Source organism: Nothobranchius furzeri, chromosome 1 (genome assembly GCF_043380555.1).
Source record: "Nothobranchius furzeri strain GRZ-AD chromosome 1, NfurGRZ-RIMD1, whole genome shotgun sequence".
In the NCBI taxonomy this organism is placed as follows: Eukaryota; Metazoa; Chordata; class Actinopteri; order Cyprinodontiformes; family Nothobranchiidae; genus Nothobranchius; species Nothobranchius furzeri.
In genome coordinates this window covers 103,361,895-103,387,489 of record NC_091741.1, presented here as the reverse complement: position 1 = coordinate 103,387,489, position 25,595 = coordinate 103,361,895, and the positions used below count along the sequence as shown (strand labels likewise).

The following is a 25,595-nucleotide window of genomic DNA, read 5'->3' as shown; positions in this document are numbered from 1 at the left end:
AAGTCATGTTCTCATACTGTGCGTGTGGCAGCAACACGTTCCGATTCTGAAAACCCAGAAGATCCAAGACTGCTATGCTGTTATTAGGGCTGGGTGACATGGCCTAAAATCAATATCACGATATATTGAGGATTTCACCTCGACAACGATAAATGGACGATAACTACAGGTATGTGCAGAAACAAAAGTTGTCTACTAGAAGGGGTTGTCACATGTATTACGTTGAGCCACATTTTTATGTGACTCAAAGGTGGTACAGCTTCTTAAAGGGACATTAATGTTGCCAAACTACACACATCTTTTCATTTTTTTAGTATCAAATTTATTGACGTGGGAAAAATCTCGATAAAAGTCGGAAATTTCGATAACAATATATTTTCGATTTATTGCCCAGCCCTAGCTGTTATTGATGTCTATTGTCTGTCAGGCTTACCATAGTTGTAGGACACACAGGAATTTATGGGGGTTGGAGGAAGAAGACAAAGGAAAGGAAGTAAACTGATGTCTTTGGGAACCAATTTACTTGACATAAACAGGGCAAAGACGCTTTCTTGACAACCCTTGTCATTATGTGCAGAGAAAAGAGAAAAAAAATCAAAAGAAGTGATGTGTGTGGACACGGAAATAGTTGGCCAGCCATACTGATGCATGCACTGTGAGCAGTTCTGGTACATGGGGCAGCAGTAGCTCAGGGGGTAGAGCGGGTTGCCTCGTGATCGGAAGGTCGCGAGCTGGATTCCAGCTCCCGCCAGGGGTATTCTGCTGCTGTGTCCTTGGGCAAGACACTTCACCCAACTTGCCTGTGTTGGTCCTTGGGGCCGAGGTCAGAGGGGCCGACGACACCAAATGGCAGCCTCACCTCAGTCAAACCGCCCCAGGGTGGCTGTGGCTACAAAGTAGCTTACCATCACTGGCAGTGTGTGAATGTGAGAGTGCACGAAAGCGTCTTTGAGTGTCCTAAAAAGTGCTATATACGTTCAATGTAAAAAAAATTAGTTTGGGTTGAAAAGCTGTTTAAACAGTGCGGACAACCAAAATATCAAACATGTTTCATATTTGTACTACCGCACAAATGTTGAGCAGAAGCTGGTTGTGAGAAGTTAATCACTTCTCGTTACCCTCTGTATAGTACATAACCCAAAACTCACCTCAACCTCAATGACTCTTGCACAGAAGCTCAAAACAGGCCAAACATTGCACAGTGTACACCCGGCTTTATTTGAGTGCCCAAAACTAAACTATCTTTAGTAAATGGAAAATTAGTTACAAGTCAATACAATAAAAGCATTCTACCACAACACAAACACACTTAATTCAAAAGTCAAGTTTACTCATATTTTTAGTAAATTTGCTGCAAGTTATTCTCTGGGTAGAAAAAGTTCAGACATTCCTGTTTGAGGAACTTGGGAGTCAGCTGGAGGATAAGTAACTTCAGAGAACTGGATTGGAGTCTACTACTAACTCCATTTGCTCTGCAACGTTGATGTTTTATCTCAGCAAATTTAACACAAGCCTGAAGGAGTTCTGCCATTTCGTGGAACTGCTAATGCTAACGATTTACTTCTACTAACCCGAGACGTTCTCTGTTGTTTGCTGAACACTAAACCAACAACAGCCTTCCCTGTCAGGAGTCAACATGGGCAAGTCCATGAATGTTAAGTGACAGTGTGACATATCTGTCAGACTTTAATGAACAGAACGCGATTCTGTCTATCAGAAGCCCGCATGTTAAGAGTGACTGATCACTGTCAGAATTAACAAGTACAAAATGGTTTCTCAGTGAACCTGCTCTTTAAATCATAACTCACAACTTCAGTTCAAGAAAATCAACTAAGACAAGGTCTCACATGACTTTAATTCATCAAATTGGTGCACGAATGCTGTCTCTCTTTACCTCCTCCAAATTGGCGCCTCTTTCTATGAGTAGGGCAGCCAGCTCCACGTGACCTCCACAGGCAGCAAGGGTGAGGGGTGACTCAAAGGAGTCCGCTGGCATGTTGACTTGTGCACCGCTGTCCAACAGCAGTCGCGCCACTTCCACATGGCCGTCCTGGGACAGCGAGACACAGAAAACATAGAGATAAGCACCTGAATAAGAACTCGGGAGTGGGCATAGGTTATTTTATTAATCTAGATTAATCTCACTGTAATCTTGGAATTAATCTAGATTAAAATGGCTAATTTGAATTATGTCATTGCTACCTAAATCATGACCAAAAGGAAGCCTTTGAGAAGAGGTTTCCCAAGCCAGGCGGCGCATCAGAACAGGGGCTTATCTCCTGTTTTCAAAATGCATCACAAGCTGAGAAATCATTAACTAAAAATACTTCTAAAAACTATATAATGTTATTTAAATAATATTTCACATTCAAAGAGCTGATCTGTGGGTCTGACGACTGCGCAGCACAGAGAAGATTCAGACTCATTTTTTATTCCTGAGCCCTGTTGTCGCCTATTATTAAAATGGGAGAATCAGCTGAAACAGGGGATCTGTGCTGGCAAGGTACGAAGAGGCTTCCGGGGGAGGGGGGGTATACTGCCTTGGCCCAAAAACGCCATGATACGGCTCAGAGTGTTGGACTGAGTTTTAAAAGTGAATTGTATCATGTATACAGTGCATCCGGAAAGTATTCATAGCACTTCACTTATTCCAATTTTTTGTTTATGTCACAGCCTCATTTCAAAATGGATTAAATTCATTTTGCCCATAAAATTCAACACACAACACCCCATAATGATAATGTGCAAAAAGTGTCTTTGAAGTTGTTGCAAATTTATTAAAAATAAAAAACTTGAGAAATCGCATGAACATAAATATTCACAGCTTTTGACGTGAAGCTCAGAATTGAGCTGAGGTGCATTCTGTTTCCACTGATCATCCATGAGGTGTTTCAGCAGATTAACTGGAGTCCACCTGTGGTAAATTAGGTTGATTGGACATGATTTGGAAAGGCACACACCTGTCTATATAAGGCCCCTGTGTTGACGGTCCATGTCAAAGCACAAACCAAGCATGAAGACAAAGGAACTGAGTGTAGACCTCCGAGACAGGATTGTCTTGAGGTACAAGGCTGGGGAAGGTTACAGAAAAAATTCTGCTGCTTTAAAGGTGCCTATGAGCAGAGTGGCCTCCATCATCCGTAAGTGGAACAAGTTTGGAACCACCAAGACTCTTCCTAGAGCTGGCCGGCCTTCTAAGCTGAGTGAACGGGGGAGAAGGGCCTTGGTCAGGGAGGTGACCAATAACCCAATGGTCACTTTGTCAGAGCTCCAGTGGCCCTCTGTGGAGAGAGGAGAACCTTCCAGAAGGACAACCATCTCTGCAACAATCCACCAATCAGGCCTGTATGGTAGAGTGGCCAGACGGAAGCCTCTCCTTAGTAAAAGGCACATGGCAGCCCGCCTGGAGTTGGCTAAAAGGCACCTTAGGGACTCAGACCATGAGAAACAAAATCCTCTGGTCTGATGAGAGTGAATGCCAGGCGTTATGTTTGGAGAAAATCAGGCACCGCTCATCACCAGGCCAATACCATCCCTACAGTGAAGCATGGTAGTGGCAGCGTCATGCTGTGGGGATGTTTTTCAGTGGCAGGAACTGGGAGACTAGTCAGGATAGAGAGAAAGATGACTGCAGCAATGTACAGAGACATCCTGGATGAAAACCTGCTCCAAAGCACTCTTGACCTCAGACTGGGGCGACGGTTCACCTTTCGGTAGGACAATGACCCTAAGCACACAGCCAAAATATCAAAGGAATGGCTACAGAACAACTCAGTGACTGTCCTTGAGTGGCCCAGCCAGAGCCCAGACCTGAACCTCATTGAAGATCTCTGGAGAGATCTGAAAATGACTGTGCACCAACGCTTTCCATCCAGCCTGATGGAGATCGGGAGGTACTGCAAAGAGGAATGGGCAAAACTGCCTAAAGATAGGTGTGGCAAGCCTGTGGCATCATATTCAAAATGACTTGAGGCTGTAATTGCTACCAAAGGTGCATCTACAAAGTACAGAGTAAAGGCTGTGAATACTTATGTTCATATGATTTCTCAAGTTTTTTATTTTTAATAAATTTGCAACAACTTCAAAGCCACTTTTTTCACATTATCATTACGGGTTGTTGTGTGTTGAATTTTATGGGCAAAATGAATTTAATCCATTTTGGAATGAGGCTGTAACATAAACAAAAAAGTGGAATAAGTGAAGCGCTATGAATACTTTCCGAATGCACTGTATAAATATTACATGCTTGTAAAAGATTGCTTTATAAAGGTAAAACGTGTGGTGGGATAAATCTACCTACATTTTCCTTTTCAAGCTCTTTGTTTTGTTTTCTTGTTCTTTACGTGACCATTTTCCTGCAACCTGTCTCCAGCTTATCCTCCTGCACCTCCTCTAAGTCCTAAAGAAAAACTGTTGCCTGACTTTCTACTTTTTCACCTCATGCGTTATTTTAACTAAGCAGATCAAAGGCATCTACCCACCGCAAAACAGCGGAGCGCGCGCACGGCTGCGCCAGTCAGGTGAAGTCACCGGACCACGGGTGATGATTTCTGCCGCAGTGGAGCGCGTCAGGCATGAATAAAAGACAGAACGTACCAGAGATAATATGAGCGGACATGAACGATCGTGTGTTAATTATATTTTTATGGTGGCACCATTTTGAGAATGTTACTCTGGCCGTGCGCAGGTCTGGAGCTGGGGATGTACGTAGTTAACCGGTTAATTGCCGTTAATGTTGTAACAGGGTAAACTATTTTTCCCGGTTAACTGCTGAAGTCTTCTGCAGTGCTGAGTGCAATATATTTTGTGCCACCAGAAGGCGGAAGAGAGCCGCTATCAAATATGTTTACTGGGCGACCGCAGAAGAAGAAATAAGCTCGTCACATGACCTAACAAATGTGCTCAAGCGGGAAGCAGTTAACAAGGCAGCGCAGGAGCAGATTTAGTTATTTAATTCTTGGAACACAATCGGCCTCACATCAAAGCGCTGAGCCTGGCAGAACGCGGTGCAGCAAACTGAACAGAGACCAGCAAAACGTCAGTGTGCTGTGACGCTGCTTGTGTCGAACTTCTAATTTGTCTTGTAAAATAAAGAAATGTCAAATGTAATTATTTAGTTCAATGTAATAAATCTGTCGTTTCTTTTTTTTTTTTTACTGTGGCCTCCAGAATGTACTTATAAGCCCGTAATCGCAAGTAGCGCTGTGTATTTGATGCCAAACGGTCAGCTGCGCAACAAGTTCTGAGTCTGATGGACATTCCAGCTGTCATCCCACTCTCTCTTTACTTTTTCCTCAGTGTGGGTCTTTGGTTGTGCGTCAGAATTATAGTAGCTGGAAAAAGCGTACTATGCATAGAGCAGGGGTAAATGTTTGTGTCTGTTGGGGTGGGGGTTGTTTTTCAGTTAACCAGCTATTAACCATTAAGCGGCGTCAATAGCCGGTTAAAGAAATTTTGGTAAACGTGCATCCCTATCTGGAGCGCATCGCCGCATCAACAATCAACGCTCAGCGTCCTCTCCACTCAAAAGAATCCCTGGTACACTGAGAGTCCATATAAATAATGTAATATGCGTAGAAACTATACGTATTATTTTTTGAGGGCTCCTCCTGGATGTGTAAGTTGAGGGATAGTGGAGTCTTTCACCCTTTCGGGTGAGCCGGCTCACTGTCGTTATCCGATCCCTACATGCTGGGTTAACCCCCGCAATTCATCTGCGTATTTCCACTTGAATAGATTTTTATTTTACTTCCACAAAAGGCAAATTTTAGATTTCATATTACAGAAAACAGAATGGTGTGTACATCAGCGCTAGAATATCGCTGTGAAAGTCACCATAGCTTACTTACCCCCAAATTCCACTACCTACGCTCCGCTCCGCCCCCGCCTTCCGCAGCCGTTCGCTTCCGAACTCAATTTTTACTGGTACCCGCTCTACAACGGCTCCGCTCCGGTGCGGAGACCTGAGGTGGGCAAACAAGCATGCGCGGGATTTTCGAGATCTTGCGATACAGTCCGAGCAATAAACGCAGAAGTTATATCCAAACACCCGTTGTGTGGGAGAAGCATCGGCATGAACTGTTTAATCTGCCCATCAGTTGTGTTGAGAGATCAGCAGTGTTTGGATCAACAAAGTGTGACTACTTTGATAGTGGCTACTGTATTTATGGCTTATTTTTGTGCATTTAAACTTCAGCCGCCATTGATAGTTGTTAAAAGTTGTTAAACCTGTGCATTTGAAACAAAAAACGCCTTTTGTTTATTGATTTATTGTGAAAAACGGAAGCTGTGCTTGCTCCTTTTCCTGTTGGGTCGTTGTGATTTCTGTCCATTTACTGCGGAGGTGCTCCGGCGTCCGGCAAAAATAGGATCGATTCTATTTTTGCTGGACGCCGGAACAGAGGGCGGTGCACGGCGCCGCACTGCCGGAGCACGGCCGCAGTAGTGGAATTGCTCTGATTGACTACAACGGGACTGATTTTGCTCCGGCGTTCGTGTCGGAGCGGAGCGGAGGTAGTGGAATTTGGGGGTAAGTGTAGACCCAGATCCCAACCCAACTTTGAGAATAGATGAACACAGACATTTTTTTATCGCGTTGTAAAACTTTGGCATTGCCGATGCATGTTAACGACCCCTAATAAGTACACAATACAGTAATCCCTCGTTTATCGCGGTAGATGCGTTCCAGACCTGGCCGCGATAGGTGAAAATCCGCGAAGTAGGGACTCCCAGCATGCCCCTCGCGGGGATTCCCTCCACGTCGCACCTACGTCACAAACCGCGGCTATAAACGGAAGTCGCCTTTCCAGCTCACCACTCAGTCATCGTTTCTTCAGATTCATGATCAGAGTTTCCAACCTACCAATCAATCCAACGAACTATCAGCTCATAGTAAGTTATCTTACTTACTTCTGGAAAGCCCGGCATTTCCGTGTCACTTTGTTGACGCTTGAACGCTCGGGGGTTTCCTAGATCAGCCGGCGTTTCACCGACGCTATCACTGAAACCACGCTCCCTATTGAATTATCGTATGATCACATTCTCTTTTTGCGGGTAAAACTCAAGAAAAAATTTTTTTTACTTGGTTTTTTTTAGTTTTATTACAAAAAGTGCATTTTATGATGAAATTGATGAAAAAACAAGAATTTCTTGATATTTCGCAAAGAAAAATACCGCGAATCAGTGAAAAGTACCGCGAATCTGCGAATTCCCCCTGAAAAATGCTCCAAAGAAAAAATCCGCGAAGCAGCGAATCCGCGATGAACGAACCGCGAAGTAGCGAGGGATTACTGTACCACTATTTTTGTTGACCTGTAGTGCAATAAATTCACCCCTGAAAATGCAGCCCTAGAACTTTCTACCTTTTTTTGTTGGGCTTTTTAAAATTGGATGATTGTGCTAAGTAACATGCAGCCTGTAAAATATTACTCAACTATTAAATTACTTTTATTTTTTATGTTTGAAGGTTTACATAAATTCCAACTACATGCTTAACTTCTAAAACTTAGCAAAATACACAAAATATTCTGTGATAAGAAGAAAAGACATTTTCTATAAATAAAAAGATCAATTCCAGACTTGAGTTTGGATCAGATGCTCACCATGCAGGCCTCCATCAGTGCTGTGTGCATCTCATCTGTTTTATGCTCCTGGTCAGCTCCGGCCTCCAACAGAAAGCGAACCATGTCCAAGTGACCTGCAGACACCAGATAATGGGGTAAATTAATTGGAAAACCCAAGAAAAGGTTACATAGCATCAAACGCACAAAACAGGACAAAATTCTGGACCACACACCATGACTGCGAGTCCTCACAAACATTTTTGCCCATGGCTACTGTTTGTTTTTCACTGCAGAAGCCGTAGCTGCTCAGTTCTGATAAGTTATGTTGTGGGTTGTTTTTGTTAGCTCATGCTTCAGAGCAATTCAGTACAAACCATGGATGTTAAAGATAATATGACAAGTAGGGTTGGGCATCGTTTGATTTTGAACGATTCCAATTCCAATTCCTATTCCTTGTTTCAATTCTGGTTCCTATCGATTCCCAATTCCGATTCTTTCAAGACATGACATGTTTTACATGAGCCAGCTAACCACATGTCCTACTTGATGAAATAATCTTAACTTCAACATGAATTGTAATTCTATGAACAACAACATCACCTTCATTTAGACAAAAACGTGTTTTGGAGAAAAAAAGAAAAAGACCTGCAGCACAACCAGTGTGTTTGTTTCTGACCACAACCAAAGTCTGGAAGAATCCTCTGGGATGAGAGGCTAAATGTCTCCAACACATCCAGAAACGTCCAGCTGTTTTCAGCTAAAACTCTCAGGATGATCATGTCCAGGATGACTGAGAACTACACCTCCATGCTGCAGCAGCATTCAGTCAGGACAGGAAGTGAAACTTAAATGTAGCTGCTGTCAGTAACAATCTAACAGATTTTAAACATTAAACTCTCAACAGAAATAGTTCAGAAAGGAAATTAAAATGTTCACAACTTTGTGTGTGATTTATTATTATTATTATTATTATTAATAATAATAATATTTATTATGGCAGAAGCTGGTGTGGTCCACCACACAGAAGATGCTCTAGCATGATGACTTTAATTATTCTACAGGTTATTGTTCAGCCTTCTGACGCTCACACACTCACACACACACACACACACACACACACACACACACACACACACACACACACACACACACACACACACACACACACACACACACACACACACGAGCATTGGTGAGTAGCTGCGTCTGACTGCTGACGCTCCGTGTGTGTTTTTATTTCTGCAGTGAGACAAACTCACCTCACACCGTCCAGAGTTTGTTCTTTAAAGCTTCTATTAAATGTTGACGTCTTTTAACAAGTTTCCTCTACACTGCAGGAGTTAAAGTTTACATTACGGAGTAAAAGTTCGGCAGAGGCGTTTTTTTTATATTTGGTTGCCGCGCGCCGGTTGGGGGGAGGGGGACTCGATGCTGCACACAGACAGCTGGTGTGATCAGCTCTGAAAAGCGTTGATCACAATTTTCAGATCACGTTTATTTTTTACGGAGATCGGCCGTGGATTCCTCTTCCGTCGGCATTCTAGGAATCGAAACTAGGAATCGAAATAAAAAACTTTGAACGATTCTGGGAAAAACTGTTGGAACCGGTTCCCATCGATGCTCGAAGCCCAACCCTAAGACAAGTGCCTACAAAGTACAGTGTGTCTTGTTTCAGATAGCGCTGCATCTTGTTATTTCAAGCTCTAAAACCACTCCTACTTCCAAGAACATTTCAAAAATAAAGCTCTGAGATTTAGAGCTGAACAATATTGGAAAAATATATTTTGCAATATTAAAAAGATGTATACATTTCCAACGGAAGACTTGAATATATAGTAAGTTATGTGGCAGTTCTGGGGCCTCATTTATCAACCGTACTTACAAACAGATCTGTGCGTATTTCGTGCGTGGGAACTATTTTACGTATTGTGTGGTATTTACCAATTTGTACTTGTGCGTGAAAATGTTCCTAACTATAAGGACAGCTCTGACCATGCGTAGGAACAACATCTAGTGGTAGAACGGGGGAACAGCAGTACTGAAGGTCTCCGTCATCCACGGCTGTTTCTCATTCACAAATTAAATTTACTCAGTATGTAGTTATGTTGGTGGATAAGCGGCTTTTGCGCGTTATTGGTGCTAAAACCAGTAAGACACATTTGACTGACGGGAATCTAATATTATATCATGACTAATATGTGTCATTTGAAGATTTAACAGAGCGTGCACACTGGAGGGGACGCGTTCTCTGTGACGAAGAAATCCTTCTGCTATGCTGTGATTTGGGACCCTTTGTGGCACGACAGACAAATCTCACGAATCCAATTCCAGTTTATAGTTTATTTTACAACTACGAGAAACTCCCAGAACATCCTCCTGCTCCTTGGTCATACGCAACCAGACTGAACGGCAGCTCAGAAGAGACATAGGCTGCACTCTCAAACAACATTTCCAAACAGAACGACTCCTTAAATGCAAATGAGAAACCGTTACTCTACGACATCAAGTCCATTTTTTATTTATTTCTGGTAGAAACCTCTCTTCTGTCCCGACCCCATTTATAATCTCTGCAAGTTGTTTGGTTTTTTCATGCTTCGGCAGCCAGGGTCTTGAATAAAGTTTGTCTTCTTTTTCTGAAAAAATAAAAATAACAACAGGGAATTTCCTCACTTGCTGAGAACGTAGCTTGCCCAAATATGGTTATTATGTCGTTTCTGTATGCAAAAGATGGTGAACGGACACGAGCACCTGGGTACGCAGAGGTGGGATTTATCATCAGACGACTGCGGAGGAACGTGCGTACGAGACGCCACTGCATGTTTCATAAATCAGGAGTACACACATCCTAAATTTCATTTGTAGGAAGGAATATAGGAACGTTCGTACGAACGTCTTGAGAAACGAGACCCCTGGTATCCGGTTGACATCTTACCTATTGAGGTTTTACATACCACAGGTGGTAAATTACATTCTTCTGGGACAAATCAGCATTTTTAAGCAACATGATACAATCATAATGGCAGACAGAGTTATTGCTTTTGTCAATCCACTCACAAATACAAACAATTGACCAATTCACCATCCAAAGCCCATCATTGGCATATTACAGCCACCTTGAATAAAAATGGTGTTGTTAAAATTCTCAAGGGTTCAATTAAGGCCTGCTAATATAATAGTTCATCCTTAACAAGTCTTACATTTACAACTCAACATAATATACCAACGATAACCTGCGAAATGCCCTTCAAACGCATTCAAAAGTTTCAACTATAACCTTTGTTAGTGTCCTAATATTAGTTTTAGACTTCTCACGTGTAGCTTGAACCAGCACAGTATGGCATATTAAATAGCCAATGAAACGTAAAAAATAAAAAATATCTCAAGTAACACCCTTTGTGGTCTGTTTCTGCGAACAGTGATTTGTGATTAAAAGTTTTAATGATGAAAAAAATACTTACAAGTTACAACTGACAAAAAACGTAGCTTTAAGAGGCTGAAAAACCAGTGACAGAGATGGTGAGAGAATGACACAGTAGCGGGCATGTCAGTGACTTAAGTTTGCAGTGTTTTCTCCTTCTTGTGGTTAGTAGAACTATAAAAACACTTGTGTTGGTGAAAACAAGAGCTGACCTTTATAGCAGGCAAGAGTGAGCGCGCTCTCCTTGAACTCATTTGAGTGCGTGTTGATGCCCGCGCCATACTCCAACAGAACCCTGGCCACCTCCACGTGGCCGGCACTGGCTGCCTCCATTAGTGGGGTGTGTCCGTTCTCATTGTGGTCCTCGATGTTTGCGCCCTCTTTTAGCAGCACCTTCACAACGTCCACAAAGCCGCCAGCGCACGCGTACGTCAGAGCTGTGTTACCTAAAGACAACAATATGATTAATTTTACTGAAAATGGGACACAAACCTCAGATTATTAAAGATGTTTGGATAATCTCACCTGTTGAGGATTGTGCATTCACATCCGCTCCGTGAACCAGAAGCAGTTTGACTATGTCCACATAACCTCCACTGGCAGCAGCCATGAGTGGCGTTATGTCCCCCTTGATGCCCCGGTCTTCCACATTGGCATGCATGGCCAACAAGACCTGAGGGCAAAAGTTATGTAAAGAACAAGAAATAGAAAATCGAGCAAAACAAAATACCCACCGCACACTTCCATACCTGTGCAAGTTCATAGTAGCCCGCTGAGCAGGCGAGACACAGCAGGCTTTCCCCCTCTTCTGTGTGTTCATTGACGCTTCTTCCCTCATCCAGTAATTTGCGCACAGCGTTGACATCCCCATCAGAACACGCTTCTGCTAAACTACGGCTGAAAATAACCAAACTGCTACAATTACTGCCACTGTGACAAGCTGAACACACACGCCTCACACTCACGCAAACATCACCAAGAAACACCTGTGCATGTCTTACTTTAGCCTCTGAAGATAAAATTTGAAGGACTCATCAGAGACCACATGGGGGAGATACATACTTGTCAGCTTGGCTTGCGTTGAGCGTGTTTTCGGCCCTCATACGGGTCAGGGCAGCGGCCGCCTCGTCCAGTGCGCAGCTCACTGATGACGTTAGCCGGCGTAGCACCTCTGGGTCTGCAAAAGCTTTACCATCGGCAGTGGACAGTTTACCAATGCCTGCCGAACATCAAGATGGCAGAGGTACACAGGGCAATGCAAACCACAGGGAAGCGGGACCAGAATCCACACCAGACCAGATGAAGAAGCAAGTCAGGTCCAGCCAAGCCAATCCAATCCAGGGTTAGTAGTTGAGTACACACAGAGGGGGGAAACAAAAAACCCACACACAGAAAACACACAAGCATTTGTTAATTAGGCTAAATATATCCAGTCACTGCAGCATCTGATATTTTTACTTCTTCCAAAATTGCAGGAACAAACAACATTTGATGGACAAATACTGGACCGTAAAAGCAAACAAAGATCTGTGTCAAGAACCAAAAAAATGCAGTAAAGAAAGGCGGTAGTTTAGCAAGTGAACCGAGGCTACTTCCACATTCTACGTGCTCCAGCGGCTGGTGGAGCAGCGCAGGGCTGTTCAGATTATGACACAGGAGTCTAACATGGGCAGAGCTCCAACAGTCGTCTACCCAACACACCTTAAACATTGTTTTGTTTAACTTTGTGTGGGCAAAATGCCAAGACCGTAAGGAAAAAAATCTGTTTAATCAAATAAAAAAAATTAAATAAACATTGCGGTGTCTGGTTCTAGTATTTCCTAGTTCCTACTGCATGAGTTCAGATGTATTAATCCATGCACTTAAATATTAATGTTCTGATTTTATTGAAAAACTTGTTCTGTTATAGTTCCTTTACTACAGTATTGTGATCAAAACTATTTAATCTCATTTCTGAGGCTGCTCTGTAAATAGATTTCAAATAAACAATACACATATCAACTTCTGATCGATACATATCAATTTCAGATTTAAAATAATGTATTGATGTAAACCACGCCCACTTCCGGTTAAACAACACCCACACCCACTCAAGAGTACAGAAACAGATCATTTAGATGATTGAACAGATACAGATAGTGGTGTGAATAGTCTACAGCTGCAGACCAGCAGATTCGCTGCTGCAGGCGTGAATCTGCAGCCGTGTCCTTCTTGGCGTGACCACTCCGGAAGGTCCGCTCAACTGTTCACCGCTCAGACGTCAGGACCCTTCTAGATCATCCAAATGTAACCGTTTTCTGATCATTTCTTTAGTCCCGCTGTAACACTGGTTACATCGGTCTCAAACGTCATGGAGCTCAGGTGTTATTAGAACTACCTGTGTGTCTTTACCGCCCAGCTTCAGCTCTTCTGTGGTTGGGTCTGACCCATGTTATTAAATTGAAGTCCTCCGTCACATTTGTGCCTCTTCTAGTGTCATTTTAAAAGATTATTTTTTTAACCATTACTAGAATACCAGCAACATAAATGCTGGAAAAATTAGAACACTGTGCAAAATTACATTTATTTCACTAATTTAACTAGACTGAGAGCCCATTTAAAGGCTCAGGAACCTTTACAGGTGTTTCTATTTAGGCCCGAGCAGCGAAAGCGCTGCGAAGGCCTCTTGTTTTTGCTCTGTTTATTATTTATTATTCTTAGCCCGCTTTGAACGGATTTTTGGGGACCTTAACATACCCCAAAACTCACAATATTTTGCACACTTGTCAGGCCTGGTGAAAAATTTGATATTTTAAAGGTCCCAAAAAAATCGCAAAGAAAATGGCTGAACAGCGCCCCCTACAAAGTGAAAAAAAAACCCTCTCCATAAAGCTTAGTTTATCGTACAGTTATGAAATTTGGTACACACGTAGTACTCAACAGTCCGCACAGAAAAGTCTCTTGCAAGCATGGTCAATATCAAACAGGAAGTCGGCCATTTTGGGTTGAAATGGCGATTTTCAGCCCTTTTTGCCGTTTTTAGGGTCCGTTTCTGATTGGATTGCTCGATCATTTTTCGCACGATCGACTCAAAAATTGTGTAAAATTGCTCAGAAGGGATGGGCGAACAAAATGAGACAAGGATTCTGACTTTTCGTATATGTTGAAGGGGCGGGGCCAGGCCTCGAAGTTTGACTACTCGCCAAAAAAATTTAAATTGCTGTAACTTCATACCTGAATGGAATAGAGTTACCAAACTTTCTGTGGTCTTTTGTCATCCACCCACAAAGTAAAATGAATAGTCGAATGATGACATCACACAAGCCCCGCCCCCTCAGGACCAAAAAGGTCAAGTTTTACTGTGAAAGGTCCCAAATTGCTCCATTTCACTTAGTCACCACAAATTTGTAGCTGGTAACTCAAGACAAGTTGGGGTTGCTTGGCGTCAATTTATGGGAGTTTTCGGCAGAGGGCGGGGCTGTGGCGGCGCGGCGAAATCAGGCGTACCGCCGTGGCCTTACGTTTGCCTCCCATTTCGTCATTTCTAAAGATATCGTCACGAAACTTCTTGTGAGTGATCGTAGTCCGGCCCCTCAAACAATCTGATGTCAACATCCGGTGGGCGTGGCCTATTTTCTGAAATAGCGCCCCCTAGGACCATTAAAACTGGCAGCCCCAAGCCATGCTTTGACTGAGGATTACAAAATTTGGTACACTAATGTGCTGTCTCAGGACCTACAAAAAAGTCTCTTGGAGCCAAATGCAAAGTCGCACAGGAAGTCGGCCATTTTGGTCCAAGTACGCGATTTAGTGGTTTTCGCACACGTTGTTTGGAGAGTGATGCTCCGTCGCCCTTTTCACCAATCGCCTTCAAAGTTCTGCTATATACTCTTAAGACGTAGGGGAAAAAATTCAACTGTCGGATTTTTCAAAAGTTGAAAGGTGTGGGCGTGGCTAAGCCTCAAACTTTGACCTTTCGCCACGCCACTCTTATTTTCACAGCTCCCTACTGGACTCCTTTTACACAATCACCAGGATTCTGTGGCAAACAGCAGTAGACAACTTGAGGTTACTTGGTCTCCAGCACTGGCAGGTTTCGAAAAAAGGCGGGGCTTTGGGAGCATGGCTAAAATCGCCATCACGCCATGGAAATACGTTTGCCTCTCATTTCTTCAGTTATCGTGATATCGCTACGAAACTTCTGGTGAGTGATCCTAGTCTGACCCCCAAGAGAAATAGACAGCTGAAATGTGTGGGCGTGGCCTAATTTCTGAAACAGCGCCCCCTAGGACCATTTAAACTAATAGCCCCAAGCCATGCTTTCACTGAGGATTACGAAATTTTGGGACACTAATGTGGTGTCTCAGGACCTAAAAAAAAAGTCTCTTGGAGCAAGGTGCAAAGTCGCACAGGAAGTTGGCCATTTTGGTCCAAGTACGCGATTTAGTGGTTTTTGTACACGTTGTTTGGAGAGTGATGCTCCGTCGCCCTTTTCACCAATTGCCTTCAAACTTCTGCTATATACTCTTAAGACATAGAGGACAAAATTCAAAGGTCGGATTTTTCAAAAGTTGAAAGGTGTGGGCGTGGCTAAGCCTCAAACTTTAACCTTTCGCCATTACATTACTTGACTTAATAACTCCCAAGTGTATTATCAGATCTATTTCAAACTTTGTCTGTGTGATCACTGACCACATCTCAATGCAACGACAATGTGGACAGCTGACATCACCTAAGCCCCGCCCCCTAACAACAGGAAGTCTATTGTTTTATGGTGAAATGCCCATATTTGTCCCCTCTAATTTAGTGAACATGACACTGAGGTCATACACTGTCTTCATGATGTTGTAATGACCATTCAGATCTGATAGCTTTCCAGAAAGGGAGGGGCTTTGATGCCATGGTGAATGCTGGTGTGACGCCATGACCTTACATTTGACTGTAGCTTCCACAAACGGCCTCCGATTTGCCCGAAACTGAACATGGCAATGAACAATCATGCCCTTTAGCCAATGAGGCACAAACGGTTGGTGAATGTTATATAATGTCACCAAAGCTGACCTCAATGGGACTTTTCTGTAGTTGGTCACAGCGCCCCCTAGATAACATTATCCTACGATAACTTTAAAAAACATGGTCAGAATAGCATTAAAGTTGGTCACTGTCATCACACCACCAGTGTGGTAAAGATAGAGGATTCCCTAGTGGTGAGACATAAAATATAATGGTGGGCTCAAAGGGGATGCTGACTCAGGGTGAGGTGCGGACAAGGTGGCCGTTAGCAGTTTCTGGTGTCGGGGTGGTCGACGTTTGTGTTCTGCGGACGTGCCCTGGTGTCCCGGGCTGCCAGCCAGGCCGGAGCGGCGCGGAGCTGCGAGGGCCGAACGACGCTGCTTGCAGCTTTAATTGCAATTATAATTTTAGCGTATTGGGGTCTTGTTAAATATCACACAGTGACATTTTAGTAGTCTAGATTAGTGTAATGTTCCTGTTTGTAGTAATTTATAGTAAATTAAGTAAGTTTAATTAAGAGGGAAAACCATTTTTCTTTCTTTTTTAAGAATGCAACAAAATATTTATTTTTCTTGATAGTTACTTTTATAATCTTGTAACTCAGTAACAGAGTTACTTTTTTGACAAATTATTCAGTAACTATGACTAATTACTTTTTAAAAGTAACGTTCCCAACACTGAATATCAGTAATATAAAATCCAACATTTATTATTGGAAGTTAAGGATTTATACTTCTGTGTTTTTCAGCAGCAGAGCTTCATGTTTCATCACATTTCTGATATGAGACCATTCAAACAAATGAACAAACCAGGCCTAACATGTTACTTCATGTTATTTTTAATAGTGTCTTGCCCTTTTCGCCCCTGACCGGCTTTCATGTCCGACTGCTTCAGTGTTAAAACCAGTTGTTTGGTTAGTAATGTCTGGGTTTATATATAAGCAATCGCTTGCTTAACTAGGGTCGCGTGCTCCGTCCTGCAGCGCTCCTCCGTGAGAGCGGGGGTTGTACACGTTCCGTTGCTGTTTCTCACCAGTATCAGCTGATGGAGGGCTCTAGTGTCTCTGCGCCGTTCGTGTCAGCGGACACGGTAGTGTCGGGGAGGAGGGCGGGGCATGATGCTTAGCCTGGCGGGTGGACAATCAAAGCGCTGGGGGAAACCCTGCCTGCAGCTCCCTGGTGGCTTATGTCCACATCATAATTAGATTAAGCAAAATGCATGGTGAGGGAGTTTAGAGGGTCGTAAGCATGGCCACAGTTTTTAAATTAGATTTTTTTCCCCTCATTAAATTGGCAATATTTTTTATTTATTCATTCATCCTGTTTTATTTCATTCATTTATTGTTGTTGATTGTTTTGTACAAAACTGCATTGGTTCCCTTTCTAGTTTCTAATGTGGAAAGGTAAATCCAACAAATGTTTCCACTTCCTGCATCTTTAATCTGCTCTAATTATAAAATGTTTAATTTTGTGGGTGACCAATATACACTCTTGAAATAAACATAGCTTACTGATGATAAACCTGTAGTACTCAAAAAACATGTTGCCAACTTAATAATCCAAACTCACAATACATCACTGAAGAAAGTTGCCCTCTTTGGACTTTCACTAATCTACTAAAGGTTTCACAATTTGCCGTGTGTCATTTATGGATTTTGCCGTTATTGTAGAATAATCTTGTTCGGGTTTGAAGAGTCTAAGGCTATGTCCACACTGCAGGCCTTGATGCTCATTTCAGATTTTTTGAGTAAATCTGATTATTTTGTGTCACACTATGTCTGAAATGCGACATCAAACTCTCTCAAGTATGAATGCTTCACGACCCCAAAGCGACCCGCATACGCAGAAGAAAAGAAGTTGCAATCAGTGGAGAAACCAGGAGCGGCGGAGTTGTGCAATACCCTGCTCTAGTTGTGATGTGAAAGCCTTCACTGACAGTTCATCCGCCTGATCAGATCACACCTGCTATTTATTCTTTTTTTGGGCTGGAAACTTTTTTAAAAACTGTAAACTATTTTACTCCTTGATCCCGCCATCTTCCTGAATTATTATTAACTGAAAATGTTCCGGTATTAATTCATTCACAGAGAATCCCCCTCTCACGGAGACACGACACGACCCCCCCCCCCCCCAATCCCTTTTAATCCTAATCCAGCCTACAGCCTTCTGCTGGTGTTATCAGAAAGAATAGAACACCCATCTTAAATATTATTGGAGTGTGGAATTTGTTTTATGTTTTATTATTTTCTGCATCAAACAGAACTTGATTCATTCTCCAACATTTCAGAAATGAACCACTGGGTTCAAATGAAATAAACTAAGTCAAACATTTCATTTGGTGTTATTTCTGACACCCTTGAACTGTGGCATAAATATTTGACTCTAGATCTGCTCAGAGACATTAAACATTCATATTAACCCATTATGTATTTTACTATTACATTATGTGTCCTGTAGGTTTTCAGTATTTTTTCAGATTTTGTGAGTTTTTGTAAAGCGTGTTTTCTCAGCCTGAGGCGTGGTGTTGAATGAGGAAACAGATGTTTTTACTTAGTTAAATCTTCTTAAATGTTTAAAATGTTTTGTCCTAACCTGTTGTGGATGGAGAGTAGGGCTGCTCAATTAATCGAATTTTAATCACGATTACGATCTGAGTTTTGAACGATTATAAAAAACAAAACAAGCCGATTATTTGCTCCTCCCGCTTGCGCTGCCCTGAGTTGCAAATGAAGCGCTCCTCCCACAGTGTTGCCAACTTAGCGACTTTGACGCTATTTCCAACAGCTTTTCAGACCCCCTTCTTGACTCTTTAAATCTTAAAAGTACCTAGCGAACACCTCAGAAACATCTCTGGTAACCCTTAGCTACTTTCTGGATAACTGTCGTCGACATTTCCTGCAGGTTAGCTAAACACTCCGCTTGCGCTCCGGACCGTTCTTCACAACATTAGGAAAGGGAATGATGTAGTGATGTGTCAGTCGCTAAAGAAACAGCTCTCAGAGCCGGCTCCCTGTTGGAGTAACCAGAGTGAGTGACACACACACCGTACCTGCGGACTCCCGAGCCACTAAAAACGGCTAAATGTGCACGTGCGGCGCGCTAAACACACGTGCAGCTTGCCCCTGATTGCTGTGAGACCGGGTTGGGGGGTGGGGGGTGCAGCTGTGGTTGGGACAATTATTACATTAACTGATGGACTTGTAAATAAATAGTTTATAAATAAGGTAGAAACAGATATAAATAAGTTCCTCACGCTGATAAATAATAACTAATCTCTCTGAGGACACGGTGCTAGTGCACTCTCCTACAGCACCTTGACACGACTCAATAAATGTTGTGCAATATTTTGTGAACATCAATTAGCATTTATTTGTTATAAATGCCACTGTATAATTCTTGCTGTCAGTATTTGCAAGATATTGGTATTTAGGTCTGTACTGGTTAGACTTAAATGAGTTAAACCAAGGTCTATAGCCCTTGGGTCACAAACTATGAGCTATAAGTATATTGGTCTTTTTATACTGGGAATCAGGAGTTATTTTAGTGATTATCTTGTTTCTTATTTATTGTTGTCCTGATTGCGCCCTGAGCAATTTTATGACAGAATAAAAACAAATAAAATCAACATAAATTGAAAAATCGTCCTAAATAATCGTGATCTCAATTTCAGTCACCATAATCGTGATTATTATTTTTGCCATAATCGAGCAGCCCTAATGGAGAGCTTTTGAGGAATGGCAGGTCGTGTCAATTACATTTTTGATGATAAATAAATAAATAAATAAAATTTTAAAAAGCAATTATCTGACATCTTCTATTTATCGATGAAAACAATTCAATATGAAATAATCGTGATGCATCGGGATATCGAATCGTTGACCCAATAATCGTAATCGAATCGAAAGACAAGTGAAGATTGACACCTCTTTGCTGGAGTGAAGCATTTCACCGGTCTCCGTGAAGAGAGGGGGCTCCATGATAAGGGGATTCTCCGTGAATGAATGAATACTGGAACGTTTTCGGTGAATAATAATTTGAGGTTTCAAGCCCAAAACAGAAGAAGCAACAGGCGTGAAAGTTTTCACTGACAGTTTATCCACAGGATTACATCACATCTCTACCGCTCCTGATTTCAGCTCAACTGACTTCTTGTCTCTGCGCATGCGGGTCGCTTTGGGGCCGTGAAGCGTTCACACTGGAGAGAGTTTGATGTCGCATTTCGGTCATAGTGTGAACAGCCACAAAAAAAAAAAAATCAGATTTACTCAATTGGAATTGTGCATCAAGGCCTGCAGTGTGAACAAAGCTTAAGTGTAGTTTTGAGCTGGACCAGATCTAAGGTAGACCACATGACACTTGTGTATTTCTCAACTGTAACAAAAAGTTACGTAGTTTAGAGGGGTGAGTCATACCAACGTAGTTAGATGTCAAATTACGTACGGGTTGGCAGGTCTGTACGTCTCATCATGGTTGAAAAATAGTTCCTTCGGGGGCCCATGTGGTCTATAGAATAGGATAACAAGGGCGGCGAATGAAGGCGGTCCCCGTTTCGCGGCGCTTCGGCGACCGGTGTGTCCCCGGCGTTAGACTGAATTATTTCATCTGCTACTGATTCACAGTCATTTGAATGCAGAAATAATCAGAAATGCAATTTTGAGCCTAATTTTTTTTACATGTGTCCTGTAGCACAAGACAAATGCTTCAAGAATATGTAAAAAAAAAACAAAAAAAAAAACAAAAAAAAAAAAAAACATAATTTTCTGTAAAATAAAAAATAAGAAGCAGCTGCTATGATGAAACTTCAAGCTAACAGACTGCATTTAAGAACTAACCTGCCGGCTAAGTCGGTTTCCCTCTTGGATGAGTCAGAAGCTGTCAGAGCTTGATTTGTGTGTGCTCCTGTGAGCTGTCAGGCTCTCGTAAATGAAAATATTGTGTTTTAAGAGTTACTGGATGCCTTCAATCTCTAAAAGCATGCTCAGTAGAAAAGAGAAGATGAGCAGAGAGAAGTGGGTAACCACAAACTACAATCAGCTGCCTTCAACGCGACAAAAGAGATGAAAGAAAAGATGTTTTCTGATCTCTTAGTGGCATTTGACCAAAAAGATTAAAAGTTGTCAATTAAAGTAAAAAAACAGTCAACTTGTGAAAAAGTCCAATTTAAACAAAAGTGGTCTTTAGTTTTCCAAATCTCAAGCTGAAGGGCGTGCTCTGCTAGGGTTGGGCATCGTTTAATTTTGAACGATTCCGATTCCAGTTCCTCATTTCGATTCTGGTTCCTATCGATTCCCGATTCAGATTCTTTCAAGACATGACATGCTTTACATGAGCCAGCTAACCACAGGTCCTACTTGATGAAATAATCTGAACTTCAACATGAATTGTAATTCTATGAACAACAACATCACCTTCACTTAGACAAAATCGTGTTTTGGAGAAAAAAAGAAAAAGACTTGCAGCACAACCAGTGTGTTTGTTTCTGACCACGACCAAAGTCTGGAAGAAGCCTCTGGGATGAGAGGCTAAATGTCTCCAACACATCCAGAAACGTCCAGCTGTTTTCAGCTAAAACTCTCAGGATGATCATGTCCAGGATGACTGAGAACTACACCTCCATGCTGCAGCAGCACTCAGTCAGGACAGGAAGTGAAACTTAAACGTAGCTGCTGTCAGTAACAATCTAACAGATTTAAACATTAAAACTCTCAACAGAAATAGTTCAGAAAGGAAACTAAAATGTTCACAACTTTGTGTGTGATTTATTATTATTATTATTATAATTATTTATTGTGGCAGAAGCTGGTGTGGTCCACCACAGAGAAGATGCTCTAGCTTGACTAATTATTCTACAGGTTATTGTTCAGCCTTCTGACGCTAACGTTCACACACACACACACACGAGCGTTGGTGAGCGGCTGCGTCTGACTGCTGACGCTCCGTATGTGTTTTTATTTCTGCAGTGAGACAAACTCACCTCACACCGTCCAGAGTTTGTTCTTTAAAGCTTCTATTAAATCTACCGTGTTGACGTCTTTTAACAAGTTTCCTCTACACTGCAGGAGTTAAAGTTTACATTACGGAGTAAAAGTTCGGCAGACACGTTTGTTTAGATTTGGTTGCCGCACGCTGGGTGGGGTGAGGGGGACTCGATGCTGCACACAGACAGCTGGTGTGATCAGCTCTGAAAAGCGTTGATCACAATTTGCAGATCACGTTTATTTTTCACGGAGATCGGCTGCAGATTCCTCTTCCGGTCGGCATTCTAGGAATCGAAATAAAAAACTTTGAACAATTCCGTGAAAAACTAACAGTTGGTCCCGGTTCCTATCAATGCTTGATGCCCAACCCTAGTTTTTAGGTTAGTGAACTTTAACCTATAGCTTAAGAAAAGTGGCCAATAATGCACTGTTTGTAGACATATTAACAGGTTTAGTAAAAAGACGAATTATGTTTACAGAAAATGGTCATACCTGCAGCTTCCAGCAGAGCTTCGAGTCGGGCTTGTGTCTCTGGATCTACAGTCCTCAGATCGACTCCATCTGTGGCGCTGGACAAAAGCAACTCTGACGCTGTCTTCATTATGGGGTTGTCCAGGTCTTCCTGGTCCAAAATGAAGGATTCCACCTGTAGGAAAGACAGAAATGGGTCAGACATCTTTTTTTTTTCATAATGATTTTTAAGTTAAACATCTTTTAAAAGGAAGATGGCTTAAAAAGCAGTGGACCAGGAAAATGCCGCACTGTCATCATTATCTGGCTTACTGCTCAGAAAACGGAACAAATCACAAAAGACATCAGAAGTTTTCCAAAATATGACAATCATTTACTTTATCACATTGAAATGATCTGATGCCACAAGAAGTCCAGTTTCTGAAGTGTGTCACCTAGAAATGTTTCCAGCCGGGGATGCTCGGGCGCGCGGGGGGTGGGGGTCAGGGTTTCCTCTAGGATTTCGTGAAACTGGGGTTGTGGGCTGTTGGTCGGGTTGGTTTTACTTTTTTTATCCTTCTGAAGGTGTGGTGGCTTTTAATTTGCCGTAGCAGCGCGCCACGACAAAATACATATCGCGGAAACCCTGGGGATATTAACTGTTTCAGTGCCTTGCAGCATTCGTGAGGGGAGGGGGGCGCGCTCGGGACAGTTTCACTGCTGCGTTCCATCTGTGAGAGCAGGGGGATGGAGGAGGAAGAGAATGTGTGCGTGCAGGGGCGTAGCAAGCTTTGTAAAGAGCAGACATGAAAAAGATGATCTACTTAAGGGGGGTCCGGGGGCAAATACATGATCTGCAAATTCTAATCAATGCCTGTCAGAGCCGATCGTACCAGCTGAACACCTGCCATTTATCCTATGAAGGCTGCAAATACCCTGTGTGCAGCATCAGGCATTCGTCAGTCTTTCTTCACACTGTGCAAGCATGCAGCAGGAAAAGTGCAAACAAACACATGTCTGCCGAACTTTTACTCCATGAGAATGAAGTAGATTTTGCATTTCACAATGATAAATACAGTGCAAAGAAGAGAAGATCGTTAAATGCTTCAACACAGTAGATTTGACATGACTTTCACTAGCGGTGGGCAATATGGGGGGAAAAAACAGATTTTTTTATTTGCAAAATCACGATCACGATTTCATCATGATTTTTTTAATATTTTGACAATTCAGACGTTTTGGAAGTTAATTATCAGTAAAATATAGTGATGCACTGATACGAAATTTTTGGGCCGATACCGATATTTAGACCACTGTTATGGCCGATAACCGATATTTGCCGATACTGATATACTGACATTAGGACTGGGCGATATCAATATTTTTTTTAAATAATATAATTTTTAAACAAGATCCAAGAGGACTTTATATCATTATATCAATATCGATTAGCCGCTATGCTAGTGACATGTCGCTCCATCTCTAAGCGGCTATTACATGTATTCTCAAAAGTTTACTCAATCTGAGAGCCTCTGGGTAAATGTGCTGGCCTAAATTTTGCATTTGGCATCCTGGTTTTAAATTATTTGGGGGCGTTCAACGCCAACGGAGTTCTGTTTAGTTTAACGTGATATTTATTTTTCTCTCTGGACAAGAAATATACGATATGGGCCACCTCTAGATGAAATTTAAAAAATGTTTGCATCAATTATAAATAATAATTAAAAAGTGCCTGTGGGACATTTGATACACCTCTAGCTCTTAATTGTATGTGTGTGTGTGTGTGTGTGTGTGTGTGTGTGTGTGTGTGTGTGTGTGTGTGTGTGTGTGTGTGTGTGTGTGTGTGTGTGTGTGTGTGTGTGTGTGTGTGTGTGTGTTAACAGACAGATGTATCAGTGTTTCTAAAGCTCAGACTGGCTGAGAATAGGTACTTAGGTTAAAGTTTGACAAGAATCAATACATTTTTATCCATTTAATCTACTGATTTATGTCTATAATTTCTCAAGACAGCTTGAAGTGAGTTAATTTGTAAATATTTTACAGGAGGAAAAATATCGAGATATATATCGTATATCGGAATTCAGCAAAACGATGTCGAGATATAAGTTTTGGTCCATATCGTCCAGCCCTAGCTGACATTAATGCTTCTAAAATCAGCAGATTTTGTATAGAATTAAAATGATTAAAGCTGAATTTATTTATTATGTACACACAACACACACATTTACGGTTCTGAGATGATTACAATCACTGTTTACATGACTAAACAAATACACATCACCCTGCTCTCCCTCTGAAAGAGGCAAACAAATGGAAACAAGATGGAAAAAATATTGGCTGTTAATAACAACCCGGTTTTATTTACCGAACTGATATCGATATGTTAAAAAATGACTCAACATTGGCCAATACCAATATTTATGCCGATATATTGACCATCCCTAGTAAAATATATCAACTTAAAAACATACCTCTCCACAGAAAACAGGATAAAAGATTTCAGAATCCTACAAAAATCTATGTAATCACAGTTGAGAGCTAGAGGTACAAGTCTCAAATGACACACAGGAACTTTAATTGATTGTATACTTATAATTAAGGTAAATTTTTCAGTTTCCTCATTGAGCATACTCGTGAGAATACGTGCAATGACCGCTTAGCGACTCAGCGAGCTAGTGGCCGGTGCTAATGGCTAGCTGCTATAAGCAATGATAGTGTGCTTCTTCATAATCGTTTATGTCTGCATCTTAATGCTTTGATTTTTTTTCAGCTCAACCGAGCACCCGAGCTTAACAAGCCAACACACCTTAAACTTGCTCCAAATGGTTCATGGTTGTGTCTGTTGAAAGCTTTTAATGTTTTAAATCTGTTAGATTGCTTATCTAATTGCTAAAATGCAAAAGTTAATTGCTTAAATAATACATTTATTTAGTCTGGCTTGCCAGGCTAACAGATAGCAGCTACATTTGGGTTTCAGTTTCCCTTTTGACTGAATCTTGCTGCTGCACGTTAGTGCAGATTCTCTTTCATCCTGGACATGAGGATCTTGTGTTTTAATTGAAAACAACTGGGCCCTCATTTACCAACCGTACTTATGCACAGATCTGTGAGTAGGAACTAAAACAATCTTTTACATAGCGCCTCAAGATAAAAATCAGGAGGCGCTTCACAAAAATAAAAGAAAATTTAAGAATAA

The 25,595-nt window shown here is 41.9% G+C and overlaps 1 protein-coding gene across 8 annotated transcripts in view; it reads right to left on the bottom strand.

Annotated features, from left to right (window-relative positions):
* Nucleotides 1-25,595, bottom strand: part of ankhd1 (ankyrin repeat and KH domain containing 1) — a 61,831-nt gene that overhangs the window by 24,845 nt on the left and 11,391 nt on the right. For 2 of the 8 annotated variants that reach the window (XM_070552778.1, XM_070552799.1), the window contains exons 2-8: nucleotides 22,442-22,595; nucleotides 12,043-12,199; nucleotides 11,730-11,892; nucleotides 11,506-11,653; nucleotides 11,193-11,426; nucleotides 7,604-7,696; nucleotides 1,895-2,058 (exon numbers count right to left, since the gene is read on the bottom strand). In XM_070552778.1, the coding sequence (XP_070408879.1) occupies nucleotides 1,895-2,058; nucleotides 7,604-7,696; nucleotides 11,193-11,426; nucleotides 11,506-11,653; nucleotides 11,730-11,892; nucleotides 12,043-12,199; nucleotides 22,442-22,595 (1,113 nt within the window). Of the gene's footprint in view, nucleotides 1-1,894; nucleotides 2,059-7,601; nucleotides 7,697-11,192; nucleotides 11,427-11,505; nucleotides 11,654-11,729; nucleotides 11,893-12,042; nucleotides 12,200-22,441; nucleotides 22,596-25,595 lie in introns of all 8 variants that reach the window. The other 6 variants (XM_015969684.3, XM_015969853.3, XM_070552787.1 and 3 more) reach the window with 6 other exon arrangements.